Source organism: Diceros bicornis, chromosome 30 (genome assembly GCF_020826845.1).
Source record: "Diceros bicornis minor isolate mBicDic1 chromosome 30, mDicBic1.mat.cur, whole genome shotgun sequence".
Classification (NCBI taxonomy): Eukaryota; Metazoa; Chordata; class Mammalia; order Perissodactyla; family Rhinocerotidae; genus Diceros; species Diceros bicornis.
This window is the reverse complement of record NC_080769.1, coordinates 14,018,842-14,044,796: the sequence shown is the minus strand read 5'-3', so window position 1 is coordinate 14,044,796 and position 25,955 is coordinate 14,018,842. Positions and strand designations below refer to the sequence as shown.

General features: G+C 36.9%; 1 protein-coding gene across 1 annotated transcript; it reads left to right on the top strand.

The window, feature by feature from the left end:
- Window positions 1–82: 82 nt before the first annotated feature.
- Window positions 83–23,980, top strand: LOC131394238 (5'-3' exoribonuclease 2-like). Its single transcript, XM_058525456.1, is given in 15 exon segments — window positions 83–167; window positions 646–803; window positions 2,033–2,107; window positions 2,194–2,327; window positions 2,425–2,482; window positions 2,566–2,673; window positions 6,774–6,818; window positions 8,256–8,387; window positions 12,665–12,780; window positions 15,077–15,212; window positions 16,725–16,832; window positions 16,924–17,013; window positions 17,691–17,763; window positions 22,584–22,667; window positions 23,859–23,980. Coding segments are annotated over 15 exon segments (1,509 nt in total). The 5' UTR covers window positions 83–97.
- Window positions 23,981–25,955: the final 1,975 nt, after the last annotated feature.

Sequence of the window (25,955 nt, the reverse complement as noted above, 5' to 3'; positions counted from 1 at the left end):
CAAAGAGGAAAAAATCACTTATGAATATCTGATTGACAAGCCATTATATAGAAAATGGTAAAATGTGATATTCCTCTGGTATAAATATAATAAATATATGTTTTCTCCTCCTTTAGCTCAGCCTAACCATGACCCAAACACTCATCATTGCTTATGTGGAGCAGATGGTAAGTTTCTTCTTTGGAATTTGAGTCTCTTGGATTAAACCGTAGCAAGTTGATGAGTTGGTGTATAGTAATGAATTATTCATGATTGCCTGGAAATTCTAAAGTGCCTTGCTGATTTTATGTTTGAGAGGAAATTAGTACTGAGTTATTTAATCTGTGATTAATGTTTACCTATCTTTAATTTTTTTCTTACATTTTTCTACCTTTTAATATGGCTGCACATACCTTTAAAATGGACGAGTGTTGACTCCTGAGTGGTAGTCTACACTCTAGGCCCATGTATCTGGGGGACATCTTGTTGACTGAGAACTACTAGGAAGTTTTAGGCATTTTGACTTTGCTGCCTCTGTTTGTGTGCTCCTTTGGGCTTTTCTTTGTGTTGGTGTCTTGTGTTATGGTAATGTCTTATGTCTTTGGTTATGGTAAGGATCTTCTGAAAGTGCTCACTGTTCAGTGTTTTGTCATTGTTGATTGATAGCTGATCTCATTATGCTCGGCCTTGCTACATATGAACCCAACTTTACCATTATTAGAGAAGAATTCAAACCAAACAAACCCAAGCCATGTGCTCTTTGTAATCAGTTTGGACATGAAGTTAAGGACTGTGAAGGTTTGCCAAGAGAAAAGAAGGGAAAGGTAAGAAATTTGAGATGGTAGTTGCCTCATTTTTAAAAATTTTATTTTATTTTTTTTGTGATAAAATATATATAATACAAAATATACCATTTTAACTATTTTTAAGTGTATAATTGAACAGCATTAAATATATTCAGGTTGCTTCATTTTTAAAATAAAGAGAAGACTATTTTTGATTAGATTTTTTACCTACTTACTCTGTTCCCTCTCATAGAAATGTGTCTTTGAAAACTCTTTAAAGACACATTCAAAAGCATGCGTGTACTCATTCTTTCTACTCTCCACTTTTTCTAACATAGCTTGTAAGTATACGAGGCTTAAGTCTCATAGGTAATAATGTCCATGGCACATGATTTGTTTGTACAAGTAATGTTTCAAATGGTTATTCTTAAAAGGAACTACAAATCAAATATATTAAACTTGTTGATACTTTAAACTTGTTGATACTTTTAAGTTACTCCTAGTTTCTGCATATTTTGGGTTCACTTGATTATATCCAGTCTCTAAAGAGGTTTCTATCTGTTTTAAGAATATAGTACCTCTTTAAAAGACATAGTGAGTGAAAAAAGCAGGTAAGAAATATACTGTACGCTCACAGAGAAGGGTCTAGAGGCATACACATCAAAATACTGGTTGGCTATCCATCAGAGATTGGCAAACTCCAGCCCTCTAGATTTGGCCTATGAGCTAAGAATGGTTTTTACTTTATTTTTTATTTTTTATTTTTAAAGGAAGATTAGCCGTGAGCTAACATCTGTGCCAGTCTTCCTCTATGTTATATGTGGGTTGCCGCCACAGCACGGCTGACTAGTGGTGTAGGTCTACGCCTAGGATCCGAACCTGCGAACCCTGGCCGCTAAAGCGGAGCATGCCAAACTTAAGCACTATGCAGGGGGCCGGCCCTGGTTTTTATATTTTTAAAAGGTTGTAAAAACAAAATAAAACATGAAAGAATATGCAACTGAGACCCTGTGTGTCCCGCACAGGCTAAAATATCTATATTTACTATCTGGCCCTTTGCAAAAAACATTTGCCGATCCCTGGTCTAGGTATGATTGGGATTATGGGTAATTTTTATTTTTAAAATGGTTTGGTGTGTTCTTTTTTTATTTAGTACTTGTAATATTAAAATGGATCTTGCTTTAAAAAAAGCTATAATGTTCGTTTGGCTGGAAAAAAATTACAGGGTTTAGAGTAGACTTGTTTAATCTTTACTCCTTTTGTTGCAGCACGATGAACTTGCAGATAGTCTTCCTTGTGCAGAAGGAGAGTTTATCTTCCTTCGTCTTACTGTTCTTCGTGAGGTATGTGGCAATAATCACTTGAATCAGCCCTCTAAAGCAGAGTGCCATTTCATAGCTTTAATGGCAGCATTCCTTTTTGGTTGTAGTATTTGGAAAGAGAGCTCACCATGGCCAGCCTACCGTTCACATTTGATGTCGAGAGGAGCACTGATGACTGGGTCTTCATGTGCTTCTTTGTGGGAAATGACTTCCTTCCTCACCTGCCGTCGTTAGAGATTCGGTATGTGTGTTTGTGTGGGTTTTTAAACTACTGTTGTAGCCTCCTTGCTTACAGTGCGTACTGGTCCTAATACATAATGTTTGTTTCCTGGTGGCAGGGAAGGTGCAATTGACCGTTTGGTTAACATATACAAAAATGTGGTTCACAAAACTGGGGTGAGTTCATTCTTGAATAATTTCAAAACAGAAGTATTTGCTTTTATAAGAAGATCATTTTACATGTATTTCATCACTTACAGGGTTACCTTACAGAAAGTGGTTATGTCAGTCTGCAAAGAGTACAGATGATCATGTTAGCAGTTGGTGAAGTTGAGGATAGCATTTTTAAAAAGAGAAAGGATGATGAGGTAAAATGTTTCTATTGCAGTAGCTAAATTGCTCCTGTCTCTAATATGCTGTGATGATCCGGTGATTGTACTTTTAACCTCTTTGAGTGCGTTGTTATAGTGTATCAAACGCCAATGTAATCATGAGTGGCCAGTGCTTTGATTATTTTATAAAGGCTGTGATGCTTGCTGTGTGGAACTGTGTATTGCACACTGTGTGAATTGCACTGTAATTTTTTTCTCTCTTCATAATCCTGATTAAGATAAAAATCCAAACACGTGTCTGATCAACGGGATGTGAAATGAGGGTTCCAAGACTGGAAGGATGCTTGGAATGAGCTAGTGGATGCCATGTTTTAGAGGAAATGTTGATGCTGTGGAAGTCAGGTGAAGACCTAGGAACTCTGTACTCTGGTAGTGGAGTGTAGGGGCCTCTGGGTTAGATAGCATCAGTCTAGGCAGAGGGTTGCAGCTCTGAATAAGCAATTAAACATAAAAGAAAGAAATAAAATAATAAAGCACTTGGAAATTGATGACATATGATGGAGTGAGTGCTTAGGTGAGAAGTCCAGTCTGGCTTAGGCAGTTGGGAGTGTGGTTGGGCCGTTCATGAGACAGCAAGCAGTGGGGGTAGAGAAGGTTGGGGTGAGGACAAGGTAGAAATTGAGGTTCATTTTGGAGATACTGAGTTGGAGGGGTCACAGGACACCTGAGAGGAGGAAAGTCCGTGAAGCAGTTAGATGGATATGTGTAAAGCTCAGGGCAGAAGTCTTTTGGAAGGAGATTTCAGAACATTAGCAGAATACTTCACGTCATGAGTGTGAAGTTGAAATCCCTGGAGCTTTGTATGGAGTTCAAGTGCCTCCAACAGAAGCCTTAAGAAGCATGGATGTTAAGGAGAAAGGGGAGTCAGTTCTAGAGAGGTGGGAGGAAATCCCTGAAGAGATGAGAAGCCACTGGTGCTGCTGGAGGCGTCAGAGTGAGATAGGCCCCTAGTCCATGGCCAGGGGTTCAGAGGTCCTGAAGAGTTAGTGGGGTGGAGGGGCAGTAGCCTGGAGGCAGAGTAGGTTGCAAGGTGATTGTGAAAGAGTGGCAAGGGAGGCAAGCAGTGGGTAAAATGAGCAGATAGTAGCTTTTTAGAAAGAGAGTGAAGGAAATCCTTTTAGAAACTGATTTTATAAAAAGTCATATGGCTATTTTGAGCAAATAGCAACATAATAATATTGCTACATTGCTTCATTATCTCCTAACAGATTAAAACATGTCATTGCATCTGACAAGATTTTATATTTTCTTCAGCTTTGTATGCTATAGCTAGTGATCTCTTTTTTAGAACCTTGGGTACCATTTTATATACCAGTGTGAGTAGACTGTAAGTGTTCTTTTTAAAGCCTTTGGTACTTGGTAATGTTCTGAGATGGCAAGAATTTTTCACATGTAAAATTTAAATAGCGTAACTGACTTTGTCTAGGATATCAAATGTCTATCAGGACAGCCATTTTTAACTAAGCCTTCAACAATTATGGTGGCTCCACCTGACCTGCTGCCATTTATGCTTCAGAAAAAACTACACATACGGTGTAGTACTTGGTGTAAAAGCCTCACGTTAGAACAGTCCTTTTATGTGGTTTTAGGTTACTCTGTACTATTAAGTATTGGTGATATTTGCCATTAGACTGGGATGTATGGGATTTGATAGATACCAGAGTGCTTCAGATTTGAGTAATAAAGTTTCCAGCTGGCCTGGCAGAGAGGGCATTAAAGCTTTGGATCGTTTTTGGTATCCCTGACATCATATGATGTTTGTCCGCATAGTTGGACGTCGGGGAAATTTATGAACCCTCAGAAATTCAATATAATAGTATCTAGGTGTGTGTATTTTCCCAGGAAGTGTGTCTCCGGCTTTTGACAGACTTCCAAAGAAGTTCATAGCACACAAAAATTAAAGATCAGTAAAGTCCAACCAGGTGTGCCTATTTTGCTTATGTGTAACTACCACCCTTAGAAATAGGTATTTAACTGACCAGCAGAATACATGATAAAAGAAGAATACATCAATATTTATTATTAAAGTTGAGCAGTTAGGTCAGAAATATGATGCTTTTTATGTTATGAGCTTTGATGTTTGCCTTTTGTCTTGCAAATCTTCTTCATTTATTCAGCATATATTTATTAAGTGTTTCCCGTGTGCCAAATAGTATTCTGAGTGTTACTGATACAACAAAAAACAAAAGAAAAAAGCAGACAAAAATTCCTGACCTCATAGAGCTGATATTCTTCCGCGGGAGATGGACAGTAAACACAAAAACTAAGTAAAGTGTGTAATGTGTTAGAGAGTGATAAGTGCTGTGAAGAAAAAAGCAGATGAGGAAATATCTGGGAAGGTGGACATGAGGACATTGCAGTTCTAGAAAAGATGACTAGAGAAGGCCTCACTGACAGATGACTTTGACGGATATGAGGGAGTAATCATGCAGGTGTTTGCAGGAAGAGCATTTCAGACAGAAGGAATAGCCAGTGCAAAGGCTCTAGGGCAGGAGCTTACCCAGGATGTTCAGGGAACAGCAAGGAGCCAGTGTGGCAGGCACAGAGGAAGCAGAGGGAAAGTAGTAGGGGTAGGAGAGGAGGTCAGAAAGATGGTGGAGGGCCAGATCTGGTAGGACCCTATAGGTCATTATAAGAACTTTAGCTTTCACTCTGCATCAGTGGAGGGCTTTGAGTATAAAAGTGACAAGATCTGACACATATTATAAAAGGATCACTCTAGCTGCCCTGTTGAGACTAACTGTATGGAGGCAAAGATAGAAACAGTGAGCCCAATTAGACTCTTTTGCGATAATCCAAGGGAGCCAACATGGTGGCAGTGGAGATTGATAAGAGGTAATTGGATTCTGAACATGTTTTGAAGGTAAAACTAGTGGATTTGGCTGGTGAATTAAATGCTAGGGGTGAGAGAAGGAAAGCTATTAAGAATGACTCCAAAGCATTTTGTCTGAGCAATTGAAAAATGGTCTGAGCTACTGTGATAAAGAAGACTGGGAGGTACAAAGCTAGGGGTGGGGATGCCATTTGGGGCATGTGAAGTTTGTACACCCAAGTGGAGATGTTGAGTGGGGAGAGGTCCTGACTGGGGAGTCATCAGCACGTAGATGGTGTTTAAAGCCGTGAGACTGGATGATCACTCCCATGAGAGTGAGAGTCCAAGTACTGGGTGAAGAGGAACGCCAATATTAAGGTGTTGGGAAGTTGAGGAGTGAAGGCATTCAGCAAGAGTGAAAGAGGACAACCAGGTGAGTGTAGTGTCCTGGAAGCCAAGTGAAGAGCACGGATCAAGAAGGAAGAGTCACGGTCAGATACGGACTGAAAACTGAGTAATGGATTTCACAGTCTGTGGGTCATTGGTGACCTAGATAAGTTTAAAGATGGGGCAAAAGCTTGATTAAAGAAATTGGTGGTTTTGCTGTCTTAGGAGGTTTTAAGGTCGTCAGTCACCATGTGTCCAGCATTCAGCCCCTCTCCTGGCAGAAAGCACAAAGTTCAGATCTCAATAGGGTGTTATATTGCAGGTGGCAGTACTGACTTGGAAGTGATGGAAGTGCAGCTGCTGGTAGAATGACAGTCAGTACAGGACCTGCTGGCCCCTGTTTCAGTCCACAGCAGCAGCCCTGGCCACCGTAGCTGTCGTCTCAGTGCCTTGATGCTCACAGAAACTTGGGCGTGGGAGGAATGCTTTCTGGGGTAAAGGAGGCCTTTGAGTGGCCCAAAGTAAGTGGGGAGTTACTTATTTGTGTCTTCTCTGTATTGGTGGGCTACTTGCTCCAGGGTAAAACAGAGGGTCTTTGTTATGACTCTTGCATTCTTTCCTGAAATGATATCAAAAAATATCTGAAAAAAATTAAGAGGCATAATTAAATTGTATCTAAACTCAATTTAGAATGCTCTCTGTCTATCTAAAGTTCTGATAAGCAACACTTTGAACATATAGTCCATTGCCTAGTTTAATTAGTTACGTTTCTGGGGTCTTCCTTTAAAACTTTGTCTCCCAAATCATTCCTGGTAATGTTTAACTCTTACATTTTTGTGTAATTATTTGACAGAATATGTGGATTTTATACTTTTAGGACAGTTTTAGAAGACGACAGAAAGAAAAGAGAAAGAGAATGAAGGTGAGTTTTAATTAATTTCATCAGATTGGCAATAACATACATTTACAATTTGGGAGGAAGATAGCTTTTTATTCCTTATCCAGTAGTTTGTTAGGGACATAATGTCTACCCAGCTGCCTCTTACCTGGAGAAAGAATGCTGGTGTCAGTTTTAAAGAAGTCCTTTCTAAGCTCTAGAGTCTGAGGGGGTACACTTGATGGGCCAGAGGGGCCGGGTAGCACTTAGCTATTTGAATTTTTTCCGGTAATTGGGTATTGTTTTTGTAATAAAAATAGTTAGCTCTTTGTATCTTCTTGAAAGTTACTACACTCTGTCTATATCCTTGTCAGGTTACTCTTCCTAGAACACAACACTCGAAACTTTGTTGTTTCTCTGCTCAGAAATTACCAGTGACTCCTTAGTTCCCGCAGAATCCAGTTCTGTCTCAGTCTGGCGTGCAGAGCATACTATGATCTGGTCAAGTTCTCACCCTGCTTTTCCCCAGTTGTCTTCTAAATATCCCAAGTCCCTCCTGACTCAGAGCATTGCCTTTGTTTGGTCCCTCTCAATGGGTTTCTGACTTCACGGCTCCCTCCCATCTTACATTTTCCACGAGGCCTCCCTATTGCTTCCGCTTGTAATCCAGGTTGAGCAGTCCTTCCTTTTAACTCTAGTGCTTCTCGCTTGTGATATTTGTTTGCTTAGTTAATTGCATAACACTTTATAGTCACTTAACTTCCTAAGTTTTTGTTTTTCTTGTCTTCCTTACTGGATTTTAAACAAGAGTTTGGGGACTACCTTTTATTATTATATTTTATTAGAATCGAGCAATTTCAGGAACCTATAAGGGAGAAAAGTAGAGTTATTTATTGTTGCAGGTGGGTTCAAAACCACTTAGATAGGGAAGGGCATGTTTGATTTCTACCTTATGTATTATTATTTTCTTTCAGTGTCTGTTAAAAAATCTTTTATCAGTCAGCCATGACTGTCACCTACTGTAGCTATAATCATAGCTCTAACTAATTGGAAACAAAGAGTTAAATTCCATCAAGGTGAAGGATGAATAGAAGTTGTATTTCCTAAGTATAAATCAAACTCTTGGCTTATTTTTTTACCTTAATAGTTATCTTTATTTGCCTAAAATTGTGTCTTGAATGCGTTTTGAAATTGTAAGTGAACATAAGGGAATAACCTAATGAGATTTGAATAGCTTCTATGTATCAGAAAAGTGTATTATATGTACTTTTATAGCAGAGTTATTAAATATTACAGACTATTGTTTACAGGGTAAGTTACCATCAAATCAAACTGTAGACAACCCTGTAATGTTAACGGAAATCCATTTCGTCTTTAAAGAGCTTACGGCAGGGACTCTTTTCCATTGCCTTCATTTCTTCCTGTCATCTAACTGTGTTGTGATTTAATTTTAATTTCTACATTCATTTCCATTTATGTTAGAGAGATCAACCAGCTTTCACTCCTGGTGGAATATTAACCCCTCATGCCTCGGGTTCAAGAAATTCACCAGGTTCTCAAGTAGCCAGTAATCCGAGACAAGCAGCCTATGAAATGAGGATGCAGAATAATTCTGTAAGTAACTTATTTTTATGTAGCATTGAAGAGTGGTGACTTTCAGATGCCTCTTACAGTTGTGTGTGAATTTTATCACTTAGCCTGGAGTTGTTTTGTTTTATAGTTTTTCTCAATTTCTTTTGCCTTGAGATATTTTTAACTCTGTTAAATCCTTATTAATATGAAAATATCTAAATGATGTGAAAGAAAAGAACATACATGTAAATGTGGATAGCTGAGTGGCTGCAGTGTTTCTCTAATGCAGTCGGGCCACAGTGCTTCCTGCTTCCCCAAAGATACTGGGTGGTGATGGTGCTAGAAGCATGACAGGACATCCAAATGTCTCATAGCTAGAGCAAGAGGAGGGTGGTTTTGCTGCCGTATTTCCCCTTTCCTCCCAGGGATCAGTTATGGGCATTTTGCAGAATAGCATTCCTCAGTTTGTTAAATACAGGTACTCCTCACTGCCTACACTCTCACTCTCCAACTCAGACGTGGAATATATCTGAATACATATTTTAAGGTAGCTCTCATTATCCACATTTTTTTTAGAGCTCTTTTTTTGTTGCTGGGAAAGATTTGCCCTGAGCTAACATCTATTGCCAATCCTCCTCCTTTTCTTTTTTTCCCCCAAAGCCCTGGTAGATAGTTGTATGTCATAGTTGCACATCCTTCTAGTGGCTATATGTGGGACGCGGCCTCAGCACGGCCGGACAAGCAGTGCGTCAGTGCACGCCTGGGATCCGAACCCGGGCCGCTAGTAGCGGAGCGCACGCACTTAACCGCTAAGCCACAGGGCCAGCCCTGAGCACGCCGACCTTTAACCACTAGGCCATCGGGGCTGGCTCGGTTGCTCCCTATTTATAAACTCAGGAACTGAATGGATTTGCCTCATGGTATTCCTCCTTATTTGAACGTTGTAATCCAGACTGCAGAAGCAAATCATCTCAGCCAGCAAGGCTATGCTCTGTTCAGTAGCTTCCTGTAATGGCAGCAGACCATGAGCTCAGAGCACCCAGCAGGGCAGCAGCAGGGGTAAGGGAACAGACCGTGAACTAATGTACACAGACAAAAGGTAATCAAAGCTATTGCTTATTTCAGGCTAGTAGGCACGAGAGAAAGAGTGTTGTAGAGGGAGGAAAGATGTTATATAAGGTACAGTATCCTATGTAAACTTTTGCTATGATATATCCAAGGAGATTACATAAGTTGGGATATTTAAATTTCATTATTCTAATAGTTATCCTATTGATGCTCAAATCCTTTATCACAAGGCAACCCTATATGTGAAATTTTTGCCATATCATGAGACTGGTTGAATTTATATTCCCATAAATTCACACTTAGACGTTTTAGGACCTTAGATTTGGAATTTGGAAACAGATTTTGCATCTTCTGAGAGAAGCGGCTGGGGTTTCTGTTGTGTTTTTGTTCTGTTTTTCCTTTCTTGTCTTATTCCTCACACCATTAACAGAGTGGGATATGGAGAGTCAGTGAAAGGTTTTGCAATGAGATGCTTGTGTAGAATGGAAAAAGCTGATGTCCATCATTTAAGATTATAGTGACTACCGTCCTCACAGAATGAACTGAGAGTGACTAGTATTGCTAACACCACGTTGATGATAAAATGCTTTTTTCTTAATCTCAGGGAGGCAGGTAGGTTTAAACTTTGCCAGCTATGATTGCTTTGAGAAAGATTCCAATATTCAGGCTCCACAGGATTAGACTATATTGATTAATAATGTCTGCCATGGGAATAGGAATGGGGAGATTGGTGATTAGGTTGCTTATTTGATCCTGTCTTAATTCTCCTTGACACAGTTATTTCTACTGGAATCTTTGCATAGAGGAGTTTTCATCTAGAATGTGTTGAATTTAAGGAAATCATGAAGCTAAATTACCAGTTTATTTAAAGGAAGCCTTTACAGTTATGCATTTTTGCTGTGTTATTTTTTCTGAGCTGTTTGGGTGTGCTGGGCTCCAGTACTTGACTGGTATCTACTGATGGTCAACATGGTTAATGTTTTATTAGATAGCTTCTGTTTCCTCATAAATATGTTTTTAAATTTTGCATTCTGAAGTGTAGTTTCATTATATTTGCGACCATTCTCAGTTTAATAAACTTTGATCGCAAAAACAGCTTTTTAAAAAGAAATTTGAATGAATTGGTATGACTCTGGTATGTTTAGGAAAGAATATTTCTGAATACTTTTGTTAGTAGAGATAGAGCAGAAAAGAGAAGCAGATATTTAGCATTAAAGAGCAAACAACTTCTTTTCTTCTTTTTTTCCCTTGAAGGTATATTATTTTTGTTGTCTAAAGATAATTTATATCTTGTTTGTGAATTTGGGAAAGATTGCTTTGTTTACAACTTCTCTGTACTTAGATGATTGATAGGAATATCAGTCTCCTAATTTAATCCAAATGGATTAGTGTTGTTTAAAAACTAATAGGGATGACTTCCTGAATGGTTAACCACCATGCACCAGGCAGGCAGCTTTGATGGTTTACATATATTGTTGCATTTACTCCTTGCTATAACCTGTAAAGAGATAGAACAGTATCATTCCTGTTTGAAGTTGAGGCTGACAGAGGTTAAATAAATTGCCCAAGGCCATACAGCTATTAAAGGTTGGACTTGGTATTTCAGACTCAGATGTGTCTGCCTGAAAATACCCATCTCATTCTCCAAGTACAACAGTGCCTTCCTGGATTTATTTTTATTGTTTGTGTTTTTTTTTTTTTTGGGGGGGTTTTTTTGGTGAGGAAGATTGGCCCTAAGCTATCATCTGTTGCTAATCTTCCTCTTTTTGCTTGAGGAAGATTTGCTCTAAGCTAACATCTGTGCCCATCTTCCTCTATTTTGTATATAGGTGGCTGCCAACGAGTGTTTTAGGTCTGTGTCTGGGAACTGAACCCGGGCCGCTGAAGCAGAGGGCCCCAAACTTAACCACTAGGCCACAGGGCTGGCCCCTGCTTTCTTTTTTCTTTTCTTTTTTTTTTTTTTGATAGTATTAGCCATACAGTATCATGAATAAAATTGATATTATACATTTATTAAAGGAAAGTGTTGTGAGCTCTATGTGAAATATAGTTTTGCTTTGTTGTAACTTTTCTTGGCCTTTGGTGTGAACTACCTTCATGCTGAGGTTTTAGTTACAGTATCATTAAAATAGGCTCCTGAGTTCTCGATTTAAAAATAACTTACTTGAAATATCTAATATACTGTGAATAACAGAAGAAAAACTTTACCATGAAAACATTTTCTGCCACTTCGGTTTTTGGTCATTTAACATTAAAGTTGCAGAACATTTTAATTTTTGTCTGTGTGTGTGTGTGTGTAAGAAAGATTGGCTCTAAGCTAACGTCTGTTGTCAATCTTTCTCTTTTTGCTGAGGAAGTTTGGCCCTAAGCTAACATCCATGCCCATCCTCCTCTATTTTGTATGTAGGATGCCACCACAGCATGACTTGCTGAGTGATGTGTAGGTGTGCGCGCGGGATCTGAACCTGTGAACCCCGGGCCGCTGAAGCGGAGTGTGTGAACTTAACCACTGTGCCACCAAGCTGCCCCTAATTTTTTAGTTAAATATTAAAATACTTTAGGGTGCTACTATGTTCATTGAGTTAGGTACAAAGGAAAGATAATGGTAAATTTAAAGTGGTATCCAAGTCTTTGAAATAATAATAAAAGCTGCATTTTTCTAAGATGACTAATAGATTTTATTTGTACAATGAATTTTAAAACAACATGTATAAAATAGTTTAACAGATATCTGGCGGAGTCTCATTAAACTGTTGCTTTCTAGAATGGTTGTACTAGGTTGAACCACTTACATCTAACTTTATTCTCACCAGCATTATTTTATGTATTAATTTATATACATATATACATATTTTTCCCCTTAGAGCTTTGTTAGTTAATTGGTGGAAAGTGATCACAAATTCATAACACGAGGGAAGCACCAAAGAAAAAAAATGTTCAAGTCCTATAATTAAAAAAAAAAAATCTATGAAATTAAGTTTTTCTTATTTCTTCTGAAGCAGTTTTTACCCTAATGTTCAAATTCTTTTGAGTTTAAGCATAGGAGGCTTGGTACTATATTATTCTTTTTTGGAGAGGTGGAGTAGGCCAAGATCAGTCTTTATACTTTCTAAATATATTTACCATATCTATTTAATAGCTTTAAAAAAAATGTATTACTGTGAAGCATGGTGGTAACAGTAGTTGGATGTAACTTCTTATGTGAAATGAATAATTAAATCTTTCCTCTATAATGTCATAATTGTCTACAGAGTCCTTCACTATCTCGTAATACGAGTTTCACGTCTGATGGCCCGTCTCCGATAGGAGGAATTAAGCGAAAAGCAGAAGACAGTGACAGTGAACCTGAACCAGAGGATAACGTCAGGTGAAGCCATTTTTTGGTGGCACTTTGTTAGCAAATTGCTGAAATAGACGCCGTCTAATTAATGCTGTTTAGCTTAGAGCAGCAGTGCCTTCAGATGCTTGCCTGTGATCTTTTTATCCACCAGTAATTAATGTGGAGGGTTAGGGTAGTCAGTAAATTCCAGTTAGATGTGTAAGCTATAGCTGTTAAACCTAAGTATCTAGATTAGTATGCATGCTGGTTTTCGTCCTCCAAGCCGCTTTTCCCTCTGAGACCAGGCACTAGATCGGCTAGACATGAGGTGTTTAGCTCTATGTGATCTGAATGTTACTGTTATGAGATTAAATTTTCAAGCTGCTTAACCCAGAAAGTTGTTACATTTGGTTACTTGATATAGTTTGTTTTAATCATCTCAATTGAAAAGTTTCTTCTTTAAAATGAAATATGCAAAAAGCTTTTGGTTAAGAGATAAATGTATTTTTAAAAACCACGAACTTGCATATGCACAACTATATTTCATGACAGAGAAGTTTCCCATTAGCTATATACTTAAAATTTATAATAGGAAAATTGGATTCTTTAATTTATACAGAAGTTTGAGATCATTATATAATAAGATTTAACAGCTTCTTGTGTGATTAAATCTGGATTTGAACCCTGGGCTCAAGTGCAAAGGGCCAACAACCTCAATAATTGTAACTCATTTAGAATTTTGCAAAATGATTTATTTCAAAGTTAAACAGTAGTGGTTCACAGCTCATGCTTCTTTTATAGGACGTGGATGATGTGTTTGTATTTATGATTAGAAACTTCAGAAGTGTGATGTCTGGTTCTGTATTTTCCCAACATCTTTTGATGTCAGATTCAGAGATCTGTGGTGACTTGTGATTGAGCATTTACCTGATCTGAGTTTTTATCCTCTGCTTCTGCAACTCTTGGAGTATATTTTTTGTTTTACCATGTAGCCATCATGGTCAATATCAGCTTAATAGTTAACTTGATTTTTTTAGTACTTTATTGTTTAATTTTGGTGCTGAAGATAATCAAAGTAGAATTGCTTCTATCAAGAAATGCTTGGAGTTCTTAGCATTTATTTCATTAATAGTTTCTGTAAAATAGTGATATTCAACATTATGGATAGGAGATATTTCTCCTAATTGATGTTCTGTAAATCTTTTGCGTGAGGGCAAAGTTAAAATTGGTATGGTGTAGGGGCCGGCACGGTGGCACAGCAGTTAAGTGTGCACACTCCGCTTCGGCGGCCTGGGGTTCACAGGTTCAACCGCTTGTCAACCCATGCTGTGGCGGCATCCCCTATAAAGTAAAGGAAGATGGGCATGGATGTTAGCCTAGGGCCAATCTTCCACAGCAAAAAGGGGGAGGATTGGCATTGGATGTTAGCTCAGGGCTGATCGTCCTCAAAAAAAAAATAAATAAAAAAAATTGATAAAGTGTATTCTGAAACATGACTGCAATTAATTAGTAAGATCTGGCACATGGTAGAAAAGAGCCCTTAATGGAGAATCATCCTGACGTTCTTGATCGTTCTTGATTTTTTTTTAGTATTCTTTGGCATCTTTAAATCTTTCAGAGATTCAGAAATGAGTACTTAAAAAAATAAAAAAATATACTTTGAGTGAAAATGTGGTTTTTCACATTGTATTTTCAGTGATTAATGAAAATTTAGTGAATTGATGACCTCCTTCTAAGTTTTACCAGAACGTGTGTGTGTGTGTGTGTGTCCGTGTCCTTCACTTATGCCAACAACGCTTTGCTGAATGAGGGAGAAGGCCCAAGGATAGGGAGAGTAGGTATATACATAATTTCTGCCTGGCTTCTAGATTATTCTTTTTCAAAAAAGTAATTTAGTTGACTTTCTTTGTGTAATTTAGATATACTTTAACAAACTGAGGAACTTGAACTATATAAAATATCTTCAGTATTTGCATCTTCAAATGTAGTTGTAGAATTGTTCTACAATCAAAAAAACATGTAAAACAGTATGAAAATCTGAGCAAACAAGTGTTGTGTATCTACTTTAATAAATGGTTATTCTCTTTTTTTTTTACTGTAGTTTTGTAATGATCTTTCTAGAATCAGTGTTTGAGTTTTTAACGTTTAACTATCTTTAAGTTGATAATAAATCCTGTGAAAGTGGACTTTTTAGAAATAATTAAATGAAGCTATGTTACTATTACTGTTTAACTTATTTACATTTTACCTGAATATTAAGTATAAATTGATTTGGATGATAAATTGGTAGCTAGTTACTGAAAGTGTATGAATTCAACATGAACTGGCTTTGCCTGATTTTTAGGCTTTGGGAAGCTGGTTGGAAGCAGCGGTACTGCAAGAACAAATTTGACGTTGATGCAGCTAATGACAAATTCTGTCGTAAAGTTGTACAGTCTTACGTTGAAGGGCTCTGCTGGGTTCTTTGATATTATTACCAGGTACAAAATGAATATTTTCCTCTAAATCTCTAGTTAATCATTTTAAGAAAATAGTTATTTCTATAATAGTGTGTGTTGTTGAGCTATATTCTGAAATTGAACCCAGACTCATATTTTCAAGCTTCCTATAAAGAAATTCATTACTTTAAATAAGATTTGTTTGTAAAGCCTTTGAAGCTCCTTAGGTGTTAATATATAAACGAAGCTAATTTTTGTTATGCTAAAGAATTTCAGCATTAAATAGTGTGGTTGAGAGTACTTGGTCTTTAAAATTATTAAAGTTTATTGTTTTGTTTAATTGGAATAAAAAATAACAGAGTAACTAATACACAGTTGCTAAATGACTGAACAAAGGACAAAAGCCTGGAAAATAACTGGTAAGAATTTGAAAGGAATTTGAAGGATACCATTTCCTCCATATAGAGTAGTGATGTTACATGAAGTGCATTCTCATTGGAGTAATCTGTATCTGACTTAAAGCTTTTGAAAATGAGATGTCAGATTGGTGAGAGATTAGGCGGACATATAGGGGATTGTAGCACTGATAATACCTGGTTTCGTGCTTGGGGAGTGAAGCAAATTTGATGTGACTTGGGAATAGGTGAAGTTTGTTGGAAAGTAGAAAGTAATTTAATACACTAAGTATCAATTGTAAAATATTCTCATTTCGTGTTTTACTCCGACCCTCAACATTTTTCTCCCCAAAGCTCCCAGTACCTAGTTGTATATCCTAGTTGTAAATCCTTCTGGTTCTTGTATGTGGGACACCGCCTCAGCATGGCTTGATGAGCGATGAGTAGGTCCGAGCCCAGGATTCAAACCGGCGAACCCTGGGCCACTGAAGTGGAACGTGTGAACTTGACTGCTGTGCCACTGGGCCGGCTCTGACCCTCAGGATTTTAATTCACTAGGTGCAGAGTCAAAACTCATTTCAGGAAGGCTTCTCTTTTCTTTGAGTATAACTTACTGTTTTTTCTTTTTGCTTGGTTTACTTAAATATTTTTAAAGTAAAGAGAAAGTTGTCACATGAAAATATAATAGGGAATTGTAAAATGAAACTTTTGGCTCTTTTACTCTCAGTCACTCTTCTAGTGATGTCCCTTACCCACCTGTACACTCAGTGAGTGTCAGCTGCAGTTGTTCTTCATTTTATGGGATGATAGCAGCTCTCGAGTTGGAAAGAAATGTCACCAAACACATTTTAAGGATAAAAACCTTCACCAAATTGTGTTTGTTAATATAAAGTTTGGTATTAACTACTGATTATTAAAGAGGCTTTGCAGTATTTTTTAAATCAAGGAGCCGTTGATACGAAGTAAAAGTTTAGATTTAATCCAAACATCTTTTAGGACTCATGGAAAAAAATTAATATATGGAATGTATACCAGAAGTCATATGTTTTATCAGTAAAATATTATATGTTGATAGTTTAATTTTTTTGTTTTTACCGTGTCCATCATTAACATAGATTTGTTTTTGTTGTTGTTTTTTGTTTGTTTTTACTGATTTTAGGGCTGTGCTTCCTGGAAGTGGTATTATCCATTTCATTGTGCACCATTTGCTGCAGACTTTGAAGGTATTGCAGACATGCCTTCTGATTTTGAGAAGGGTACTAAACCGGTAAGCTTGAGTATTTAGAGCCATAACATTTGTAGAATTTTGGCTTAGATAAAAATTGTGTCTTATCTTAAACGTTTTTTCTTTCTTGCAGTTTAAACCACTGGAACAACTTATGGGAGTTTTTCCAGCTGCAAGTGGTAACTTCCTGCCTCCATCGTGGCGGAAGCTCATGAGTGATCCTGTGAGTGTCTTAGTTTTTGAGTGTGTTGATAACTGGATTTTTGTCGTACATTTTGCTAGCACTAGTCACAATTGCTTTTGCATCTTATAGTTACAATAGTGAAGTCCAGAAACAAAGTAAAAGTATTTGGATTCTTCTGTATATTTTTTGCTACTTTTTTTTCCCTGCTTTCCTTGGCCATCAGTACCCTACCCAGTAAATAAAATTGATGTGTGTTTGGGAGAAATTCTTATAACAGTCATTTTGTTCTCAGCATACCTGTGAGTCATTATTTTTATTGGTTCCAGCCATGTGTGGTGGGTACCAGAGCATGAAGGCTGGTTTACCTGCAGTCACCGCTGCGTGTGTTTTGTGTCCTAGCTAGAAAGAGTGACACCCAGCTGAGAAGTAGGAATTATTCGAGTTAATAAACTCTTCACTGTCTTGGGCCCACAGTCGTCAGTTCTAAAATTCTTTTATAATAAGGCCTTTTTATTTTCATCTTTTAAAATAAAATTGTTAATTTTGTTTTTACTAGGCCCGGGATTAGTGACCTGATATCTTAATAACATTTTTTAAAAGGAGTGAAACTTCATTTTCTTATCAGGCCTGATAACTTGAATGAAAGTTGTATCAAATTCTTTATAACAGAAATATGTGACTTTTGTTTTGAATCTTTGCTTTTCTCCCTGATACAGGATTCTAGTATAATTGACTTCTACCCTGAAGATTTTGCTGTTGATTTAAATGGGAAGAAATATGCCTGGCAAGGTAAAATTTAGACATTATTCCTTTTTGTTAAAATAATTTTCTCCTTTTGGTAAACTGTAAGCAGACATGATTTATGGGATGAAAGAATTTCTGTAAAAGATAAGTATTTTAAAGATTATATGTGAAATTTTGATATTTTTTCATCTAACCTGGGATTAGCAATGATTAACAGTAATTTTAATAGTAGCATTTTGATAAACAGTAAATTGAGTTGAAATAGATTAATGATTATATCTTTTGTCTCCTTTGTGATTAATTAATGGGATGTGGGACATGCTCCTTCCATCAGTAGCTCATTGACACCTTGTGAGGTTGCTGAGAGTTGTAGAAACATGAAGTGTCCACGTGGAGATTCACTTATACTCCATGGAAACTTTTGAAAAAAGTATTAGAAATTTCGTTTAAATACTTGGCATGAATCATTACTTAAAGTTTATTTATTATTTACATATCTATTTTCTCATTCCTTCTGTTCACAGATTTTGTAAGAATGACAATATAAAATTAGTACTAAATTTAAGGTACTGTTTATCACTCACCAAATGTGTGATGATGACTGAATGTAAAACACAGTGGAGAAGTCTCTCACACAGTGAGCCAACGATTATTTCACACCTAAGCCCCTTTCAGCAAATTATTTTAACCTTTTCTTCCACCATATATTTTTGTAGGATAATAAGCAGTTTGGTAAAATCATGTTTTCACTCTTTTTCCTTTATTATTCCCTGTGATGCAGATGACCAGTAAAATGACTCAAAGAGAATTGTGGCACAAAGGGGGATAAATAATAATTTATAAATTGAAAATCATTATTTTATGAGATTTTAGGGTTGAGTTTTGGTTATGTAGTAACAGAAATTTCATATTACCTTAATGGAATGATAATGAGAATTGCAGCCTATTGATTGGGGTTGTGTAAGTGTTGTGGTCTGTGGTCATATTTTGTTATATGTAAGTGGATTGGGGCCTTAGGTTGTTTTTGAACATGTTTTGTGGAGGATGTTTTGATTAAACTGGAAGGAGAAGAGACATAGGAGAATGGGAGGCAGTAAAGTAATAATATAAATACATAAATAAGTAAATATATTTATGTAAGTGTTTGTTAAATAAATCCTTGCCTGGATTTTTTAAATAAATAAGTAAATATATAAGCATGCAGATGACTTGCTGAGTATATCAATGTAGTATAAATCATCCAGAGGAAAAGGAAGGCAATGCACGACAGTTAGAGTTTCTCCACATCCTTGCCAAGATTTGTTATTTTCTGTTTTTTGATAGTAGCCATCCTAATGGGTGTGCAGTGGTGATCACTGTGTTTTTGCTTTCTGTTTTCCTAATGATTAGTGATGTTGAACCTTTTTTTCATGTGCTTATTGGCTATTTCTGTCTCTTCTTTGGAGAAATATCTATTCAAGTCCCTTGCCTATTTTTGAATTGGGTTTTTGTTGTATTGTAGGAATACTTTATATATTCTGGACACTAATCTCTTATCAGATATATGATTTGCATGTATTTTCTCCCATTGTGTGGGTTGTCTTTTCACTTTGTTGATAGTGTCCTTTGATGCACAAAAGTTTTTAATTTTGATGAAGTCTAATTTTTGTTGTGTTGTTTGGTGGTGGTTGCCTGTGCTTTTGATGTCATATCCAAGAAATCATTGCCAAATCCAATGTCATGAAGCTTCCTCCCTGTTTTCTTCTAAGAGTTTTCTAGTTTTAGCTTACATTTAGGTCTTTGATCCATCTTGAGTTCATTTTTGTATATGGTATAAAGTAAGGGTCTAATTTCATTCTTTTGTGTGTGGATGTCCATTTTCCCAGCACCATTTGTTGAAAAGACTGCCCTTACCCCATTGAATGGTCTTGGCACCCTTGTTGAAAGTCATTTGACCATGTATGTGAGGGTTTATTTTTGGGCTCTCTATTCACTTGGTCAATATGTCTGTTCTTGTGCCAGTCAGTACCGAACTGTTTTAATTACTGTATCTTTGTAGTAAGTTTTGAAATCAGGAGGTGGGAGTCCTCCAACTTTATTTTTATTTTTTAAGATTGTTTTGGCTATTTGGGGTCTCTTGAGATTCCAGATGAATTTTAGGATGGGTATAAACTCAGACCTTTAATATTTCTATATTTTTATATGTTATATAAATATTTTTATTTATTAGACTGTAGCAAGAACACATCTTTCTTGAGATAAAATTTAGTACTATTAGGAGATAGTCATTTCTGCATATGTCTTTAAAACTTATCGGAAGTCATGATAATAAGTAAGTTCTTGTCTAAGTAAGTTCTTGTCTAAGTTGAGTACATCTTATTTTTTTTTTAATTTTTTTTTTTAATTTTTTTATTTTTCCCCCAAAGCCCCAGTAGATAGTTGTATGTCATAGTTGCACATCCTTCTAGTGGCTGTATGTGGGACGCGGCCTCAGCATGGCCGGAGAAGCAGTGCGTCGGTGCGCGCCCGGGATCCGAACCCCAGGCCGCCAGTAGCGGAGCGCGCGCACTTAACCGCTAAGCCACGGGGCCGGCCCAAGTTGAGTACATCTTAAAATGATAGAAGATAAAATATATCTGGGTACTTTTTCAACATTTATTGAACATATGTTTTTGCAATGTTGTGTTTTCATAATATTTGCTTAGTATGTATTAAAGGAATATAGCATAGTCATTTCAAATGCTGTATTTTCTACATAAACAGAGAATTTAAGTAATTTGATCAAAGTCACACAGTGGCAGCACTGAGATCTGAACCTGGAGAGCATGGCCACTGTGTTTACCTAAGTATTACCACTGCTTGGGCTGCCTCTGTGTTGTTGAGAGGATTGAATGAGCTAATGCGTGTAACATGGTAAATCAGTGGGAAAAAAGTAGGAAAGAGTAGCTGCTGTTGCCATTGTTACTGTCAGCTCCCTCTCAGGCACGACCGTCATCACATCTGGGTGTAAGACACTCCTTCCTACCCTGGCCAGGAAGACTGATTTTAGCTTAATAACCTTATTGCTGTCATTAGCACTGCAGGTTGCTTACTGTTTGGAGTAAGATTCTGGAGTTGATATTGAAGGAAAGTCTTTCTGATGATTTGTTTAAATCCTAAATCTAGTAGGTAGAAAACAAAAGCTAGATAATGTAGTTTTGCATGATACAGATTTTGTTAAGTGTATGACTAAATAAAACTTGACCACTGCCTAGGTTTTTTCTACATAAGTGTTTACCGGTAATGGATAAATAGCCTTACTCAGATGATGGATGTTAATAATCCTTGAAATCACTTTTTGGACCTTCAGAATTCACACTAGAACCTAGTTTCTTTTTAACTTTAAAAAATCTATATATTCCCCTACTAGGTAGTCAAATTGAACATGTTTCCTAATTTTGAAAATATGGTAGCTAAATAATTTAAAGACAACTTTGGAAACCTTTCATTTCTCATCATTTTAAGGGGAACAGTCACAAATACAGCAGTTTTGAGTGGCAGTAGTTTCAAAATTATTTAGCTCTAGTCAGCATTCCTCGTTATTTATCTTAAAATTTTTATTTAGCCAAAATACTATTTATAATATATATAATAATATACAGCAGAATATATATATGCTTCAATAACTTTGCATGTTTTTGTAGTAATAGATAATTGTATTCCAGTGTGATTCTTTGAAAATTATGCGTGTAGGTCCAAATAATGACCTTAATTCCAGCACACTCCCGAGGACAGTTTTCAGCCTAAAAATGAACAGCCACTATTCTACATGCCCTCCCGGGGAGAAAGTTATTTAAACAAGTCTAAAAATTTTTTGTATATAAATTATTAGGTTTTTTTTTTTTTCTCTCTCTTTTTTTTTTTTTTTTTGGTGAGGAGATCAGCCCTGTGCTAACATCCGCCAATCCTCCTCTTTTTTTGCTGAGGGAGACGGCCCTGGGCTAACATCTGTACCCATCTTCCTCCACTTTATATGGGACGCCGCCACAGCATGGCTTGCCAAGCAGTGTGTCGGTGCGCGCCCAGGATCCGAACCAGCGAACCCCGGGCCCCGCAGCGGAGCGCGCGCACTTAACCGCTTGCGCCACCGGGCCGGCCCCTAGGTTTTTTTTTTTTAAATAATTTTATTTATTTATTTATTTTTCCCCAAAGCCCCAGTAGATAGTTGTATGTCATAGTTGCACAGCCTTTTAGTTGCTGTATGTGGGATGCGGCCTCAGCATGGCCGGAGAAGCGGTGTGTCGGTGCGCGCCCGGGATCCGAACCCGGGCCGCCAGCAGTAGAGCGCGTGCACTTAACCAGTAAGCCACGGGGCCGGCCCTAATTATTAGGTTTTAAAATGTAAACAGAATACTATGCAATTTTAGAGCTGAAAGAGACATTCTACATATTCCAGTTGAACAGACCTTCTGAGTATTTTGGTTGAATGATCTCTTTTTACAAAAGAAGAAACCAAGTCCTAGAAAGATAAAGGGATATGCTCAAGCCCTTAGGAGATTACTGGCTTGCCCGAAGGCATCCTAGTAAATAAGTAAGGTGAGAACATAGACCGGTGTCCAGGTGGCCACTTGTTCATTTAATTTAAAAATTTTGTCATCACAGAGTAAAGATTCAGCAAACGTGGTTTTCCATATGAACCCTTTTAAAGATGGAAAACAAATAGAATTTTTTCTTCTACCACCACGGGGAAGTATTTCTATCTGAAATTTGGCTAAATAGAGTTCATTTCCAAAATGTTTTTATATCAGCAGGGAAATTCTACTAGAAATGTTTATATGGACCAACAGTAGTTGAAATTTAGGTGATCCTAATAGCTGGGCTGCTTGGTGTGCATTTGTCTCCCCAAGGTGTTGCTCTGTTGCCGTTCGTGGATGAGCGAAGGCTGCGAGCTGCCCTAGAAGAGGTATACCCAGACCTCACTCCAGAAGAGAGTAAGAATCATACTTCCACTTGGTCGACATTGAGTCTGTGTAATAGAGACTTTACATTTCCTTGTAAAATTAGACCTTTTTTTTCATTTGTCAAATTTCCCATAAAGGAAGCATAAATCATTGATTTTACTTCTTTATGACAAAAGTTAACTTTGCTTCTTAAAATTTACTATCCATAAGTTGCATAGTAATTAAATAAAATTTTTAACTTACAAGTGTTTGTTAAATTTATTAAAAAGCAATACTTCAAGAATATCTTCTGACTTTTTGATTCTTTTGTTTTTTTTTTGGTGAGGAAGATTAACCCTGAGCTAACATCTGTCGTCAGTCCTCCTCTTTTTGCTGAGCACGATTGGCCCTGAGCTAACATTCGTGCCCATCTTCCTCTACTTTATACGTGGGACACCTGCCACAGCATGGCTTGATAAGTGGTGGTCTGCGCCCAGGATCCGAAACTGTGAAACCCTGGGCCACCAAAGTGGAGTGTGCTAATTTAACCACTACAGCACCCGGCAGGCCCAAGACTTTGATTCTTGTATAATATGCATACACAAAAGTATTTTTGCATGTTGGGAGGGTATTATTAATTTCCTCCATCTCCCTTCTTCCCTTCATCCCCACCAAATAACAATAACTTTGCTTGAAAGGTTAGGTTGAAACAAAAGCATTTGCCCTCATATTGCTAACTTGAAATGTTATTTTACACAAAAAGTGGCATTTTGTCGTTAAGACTGACAGTTAAAAGTATTGGGAAATTGTAAAGCTGGGCTTTGTTGGAAAATTTATTTAATACTAGTATAATAAACCTATAGAAATAATTATGAACCATCCATAGAATAATCTTTGTTATTAGATGATGCAATTTATTTGTATTTCCTCAGAGAATGTCTATATGTTTCTTATAGTAAGAAATTAAGTTCTGTATAAATAAGAAAACTTTGTCCCTTATCTTGCAAGACTATATTCAGGTATCTTTTAGGGATAATTTTTTCTGATAGTCATTGATCTTCGAAACTTTATTGTCAAAGCTTTGTTTCTTCTACAGAGATGCATCACACATTTAGGTCTATTATTTTTTGTAAACTTTATAATTAAGTTTTTAAAATTTAGGTGCTTCCTATTTTACTCTCATAAAAGTTGCTTTTGTAGGTATAATGGTTAGATCTTTATTCTTTTCTTCCTTTCCCCCAGCTAGAAGAAATAGTCTTGGAGGCGATGTCTTATTTGTGGGGAAACATCACCCACTGCACGACTTCGTTTTAGAGCTGTATCAGACAGGTTCCACAGAGATATGGTCTTTTTTGCCATCATGAAGTGTTTTCAGTTAGTTAATTATTTGGTTAATTAATTGAGAATGCATTTAAAAATTTTTGGTAAAGTAGAAAAAAAATTTACCATTTTAACTGTTTTTAAGTATATAAAATTCTGTGGCATTAAGTCCATTCACCATGTTGTGCAACCATCACCGCTATCCATTTCCAGAACTTTTTCATCTTCCCAGATAGAAACTGTATACCCATTAAACAATATTAAACAATACTTCTCCCTTCTCCGCTCCTCCCAGCCTCTAGTAATCTCTCTTCTATTTGCTGTCCCTATGAATTTGCCTCTTCTTGGTACCTCATATAAGTAGAATCATGCAGTATTTGTCCTCTTGTGTCTGGCTTATTTCACTTAGCATAATGTATTCAGGGTACATCCATGTTGTAGCATGTGTCAGAATTTCATTCCTTTTATGGCTGAATAATACTCCATTTTGTGTACATACGCCATTTTGTTTATCCATTCATCTGTTGATGAGAACTTGGGTTGCTTCCACTTTCTGGCTATTAAGAATAATGCTACTGTAAACATCGGTGTCCAAGTATGTGTTTGAGTCCCTGATTTCCATTCTTTTGGATATAGAATCAGGAATGCATTTTTCCACAGCCAGTGGGTGTACCACCTGAACTATGTCATGGGATTCAAGGAAAGTTTTCTTTGGATGAAGAAGCCATTCTTCCAGATCAGTAAGCATTCATTTGTGTCTAATTGGGTCAACTAGGAGGAAGTTTAGTTAGCATCTTTTTCCTTGTTGCCTAAATGTTTTATTTTCTGGTAATAGTGAGGAAACAAAATAACAACAACAGAAATCTGCTGGGCTAAAAAAGACTTTGCGTCAAAGCCCAGCTCTTCAGCATAGTAGCTCTGTCAGAGCTGTGACATGTCTGAGCTGTGACATGTCTGACAGAGCTACTATGTTAAAGAGCTGGGCTTTGATGCCAAGTGCGGGGAGCCCTGGAGGTCCCTAGGGAGATCCACAAGGTCAAAACTATTTCCATAATAATACTAAGATGTTATGATCTTATTTCCTTTTGTTGCTCTCTTTCTTTCTTGAGTGTACAGTGGAGTTTTCCAGAGGCTAAATGTAATGTGATATCTCAAGGGACTGAATCAGAAGCAGATAAGACAATCCATCTATTAAGATAGATATCAAGCCAGATATTAAAAAAATTTTAAAAAATGTAAAACAATGACACTTCTCATTTATTTTTGTTTTACTTTGTAAAATAGTTTTTCATAAAAAAACGTTATGTTGACTAAATATCTGTGTATGTTGTGTAATCTATTACTGTTATCTTTAAATTAGTATTTTTAAAAGATTTTCAGATTTCTTAATTAATTTCTTAATTTTCAATTAAAATTAACCTTAATTTTTAATAGGTAAATACTGATTGACATAACCAACATAAACAAAAGCTCTTTGAGGTCCTCAGTTTTTAAGAGTGTAAGGGGGTTCTGAGATCAGAGTTTGAGAACTGCTGCTCAAGGGTATATATCGAGGAATAGAATTTTGCTAATGAAAGATGTATCTTCATCTTTTCTGGATAATGTCGGGTGGTTTTCCAAAGTGATTACACTATTTTATAATTTCAGTGACTGTTTGTGAGAGATCTTGTTGCTGTACATTCTTGCAAACCCTTGAAATTGTCACTGCCTTAGTTTTTGTCAATCTAGTGGATGCCTGTTGGCACCTTGTGGTTTACAGTTGTGTTTCTCTGATTCCTAATGAAATTGAATGCCATGTGGTATATTTATTAACCGCTTGGTTTTCCTCGTTTATGAAGTACCTATTCTCTTTTTCTATTCACTTGTCTGTTCCCCCAACCCCTCCTCATGGTTTGTTGGTATTCTTTACAAATTTTGTAATAAGCCCTTTGCCCATAATAGTTCTCTGTTAATGAGCTTACAAACAAGGAAGATGGGGTCCTTTTTTAAAGATATAAATGATCATATTTTGTTGGTGCA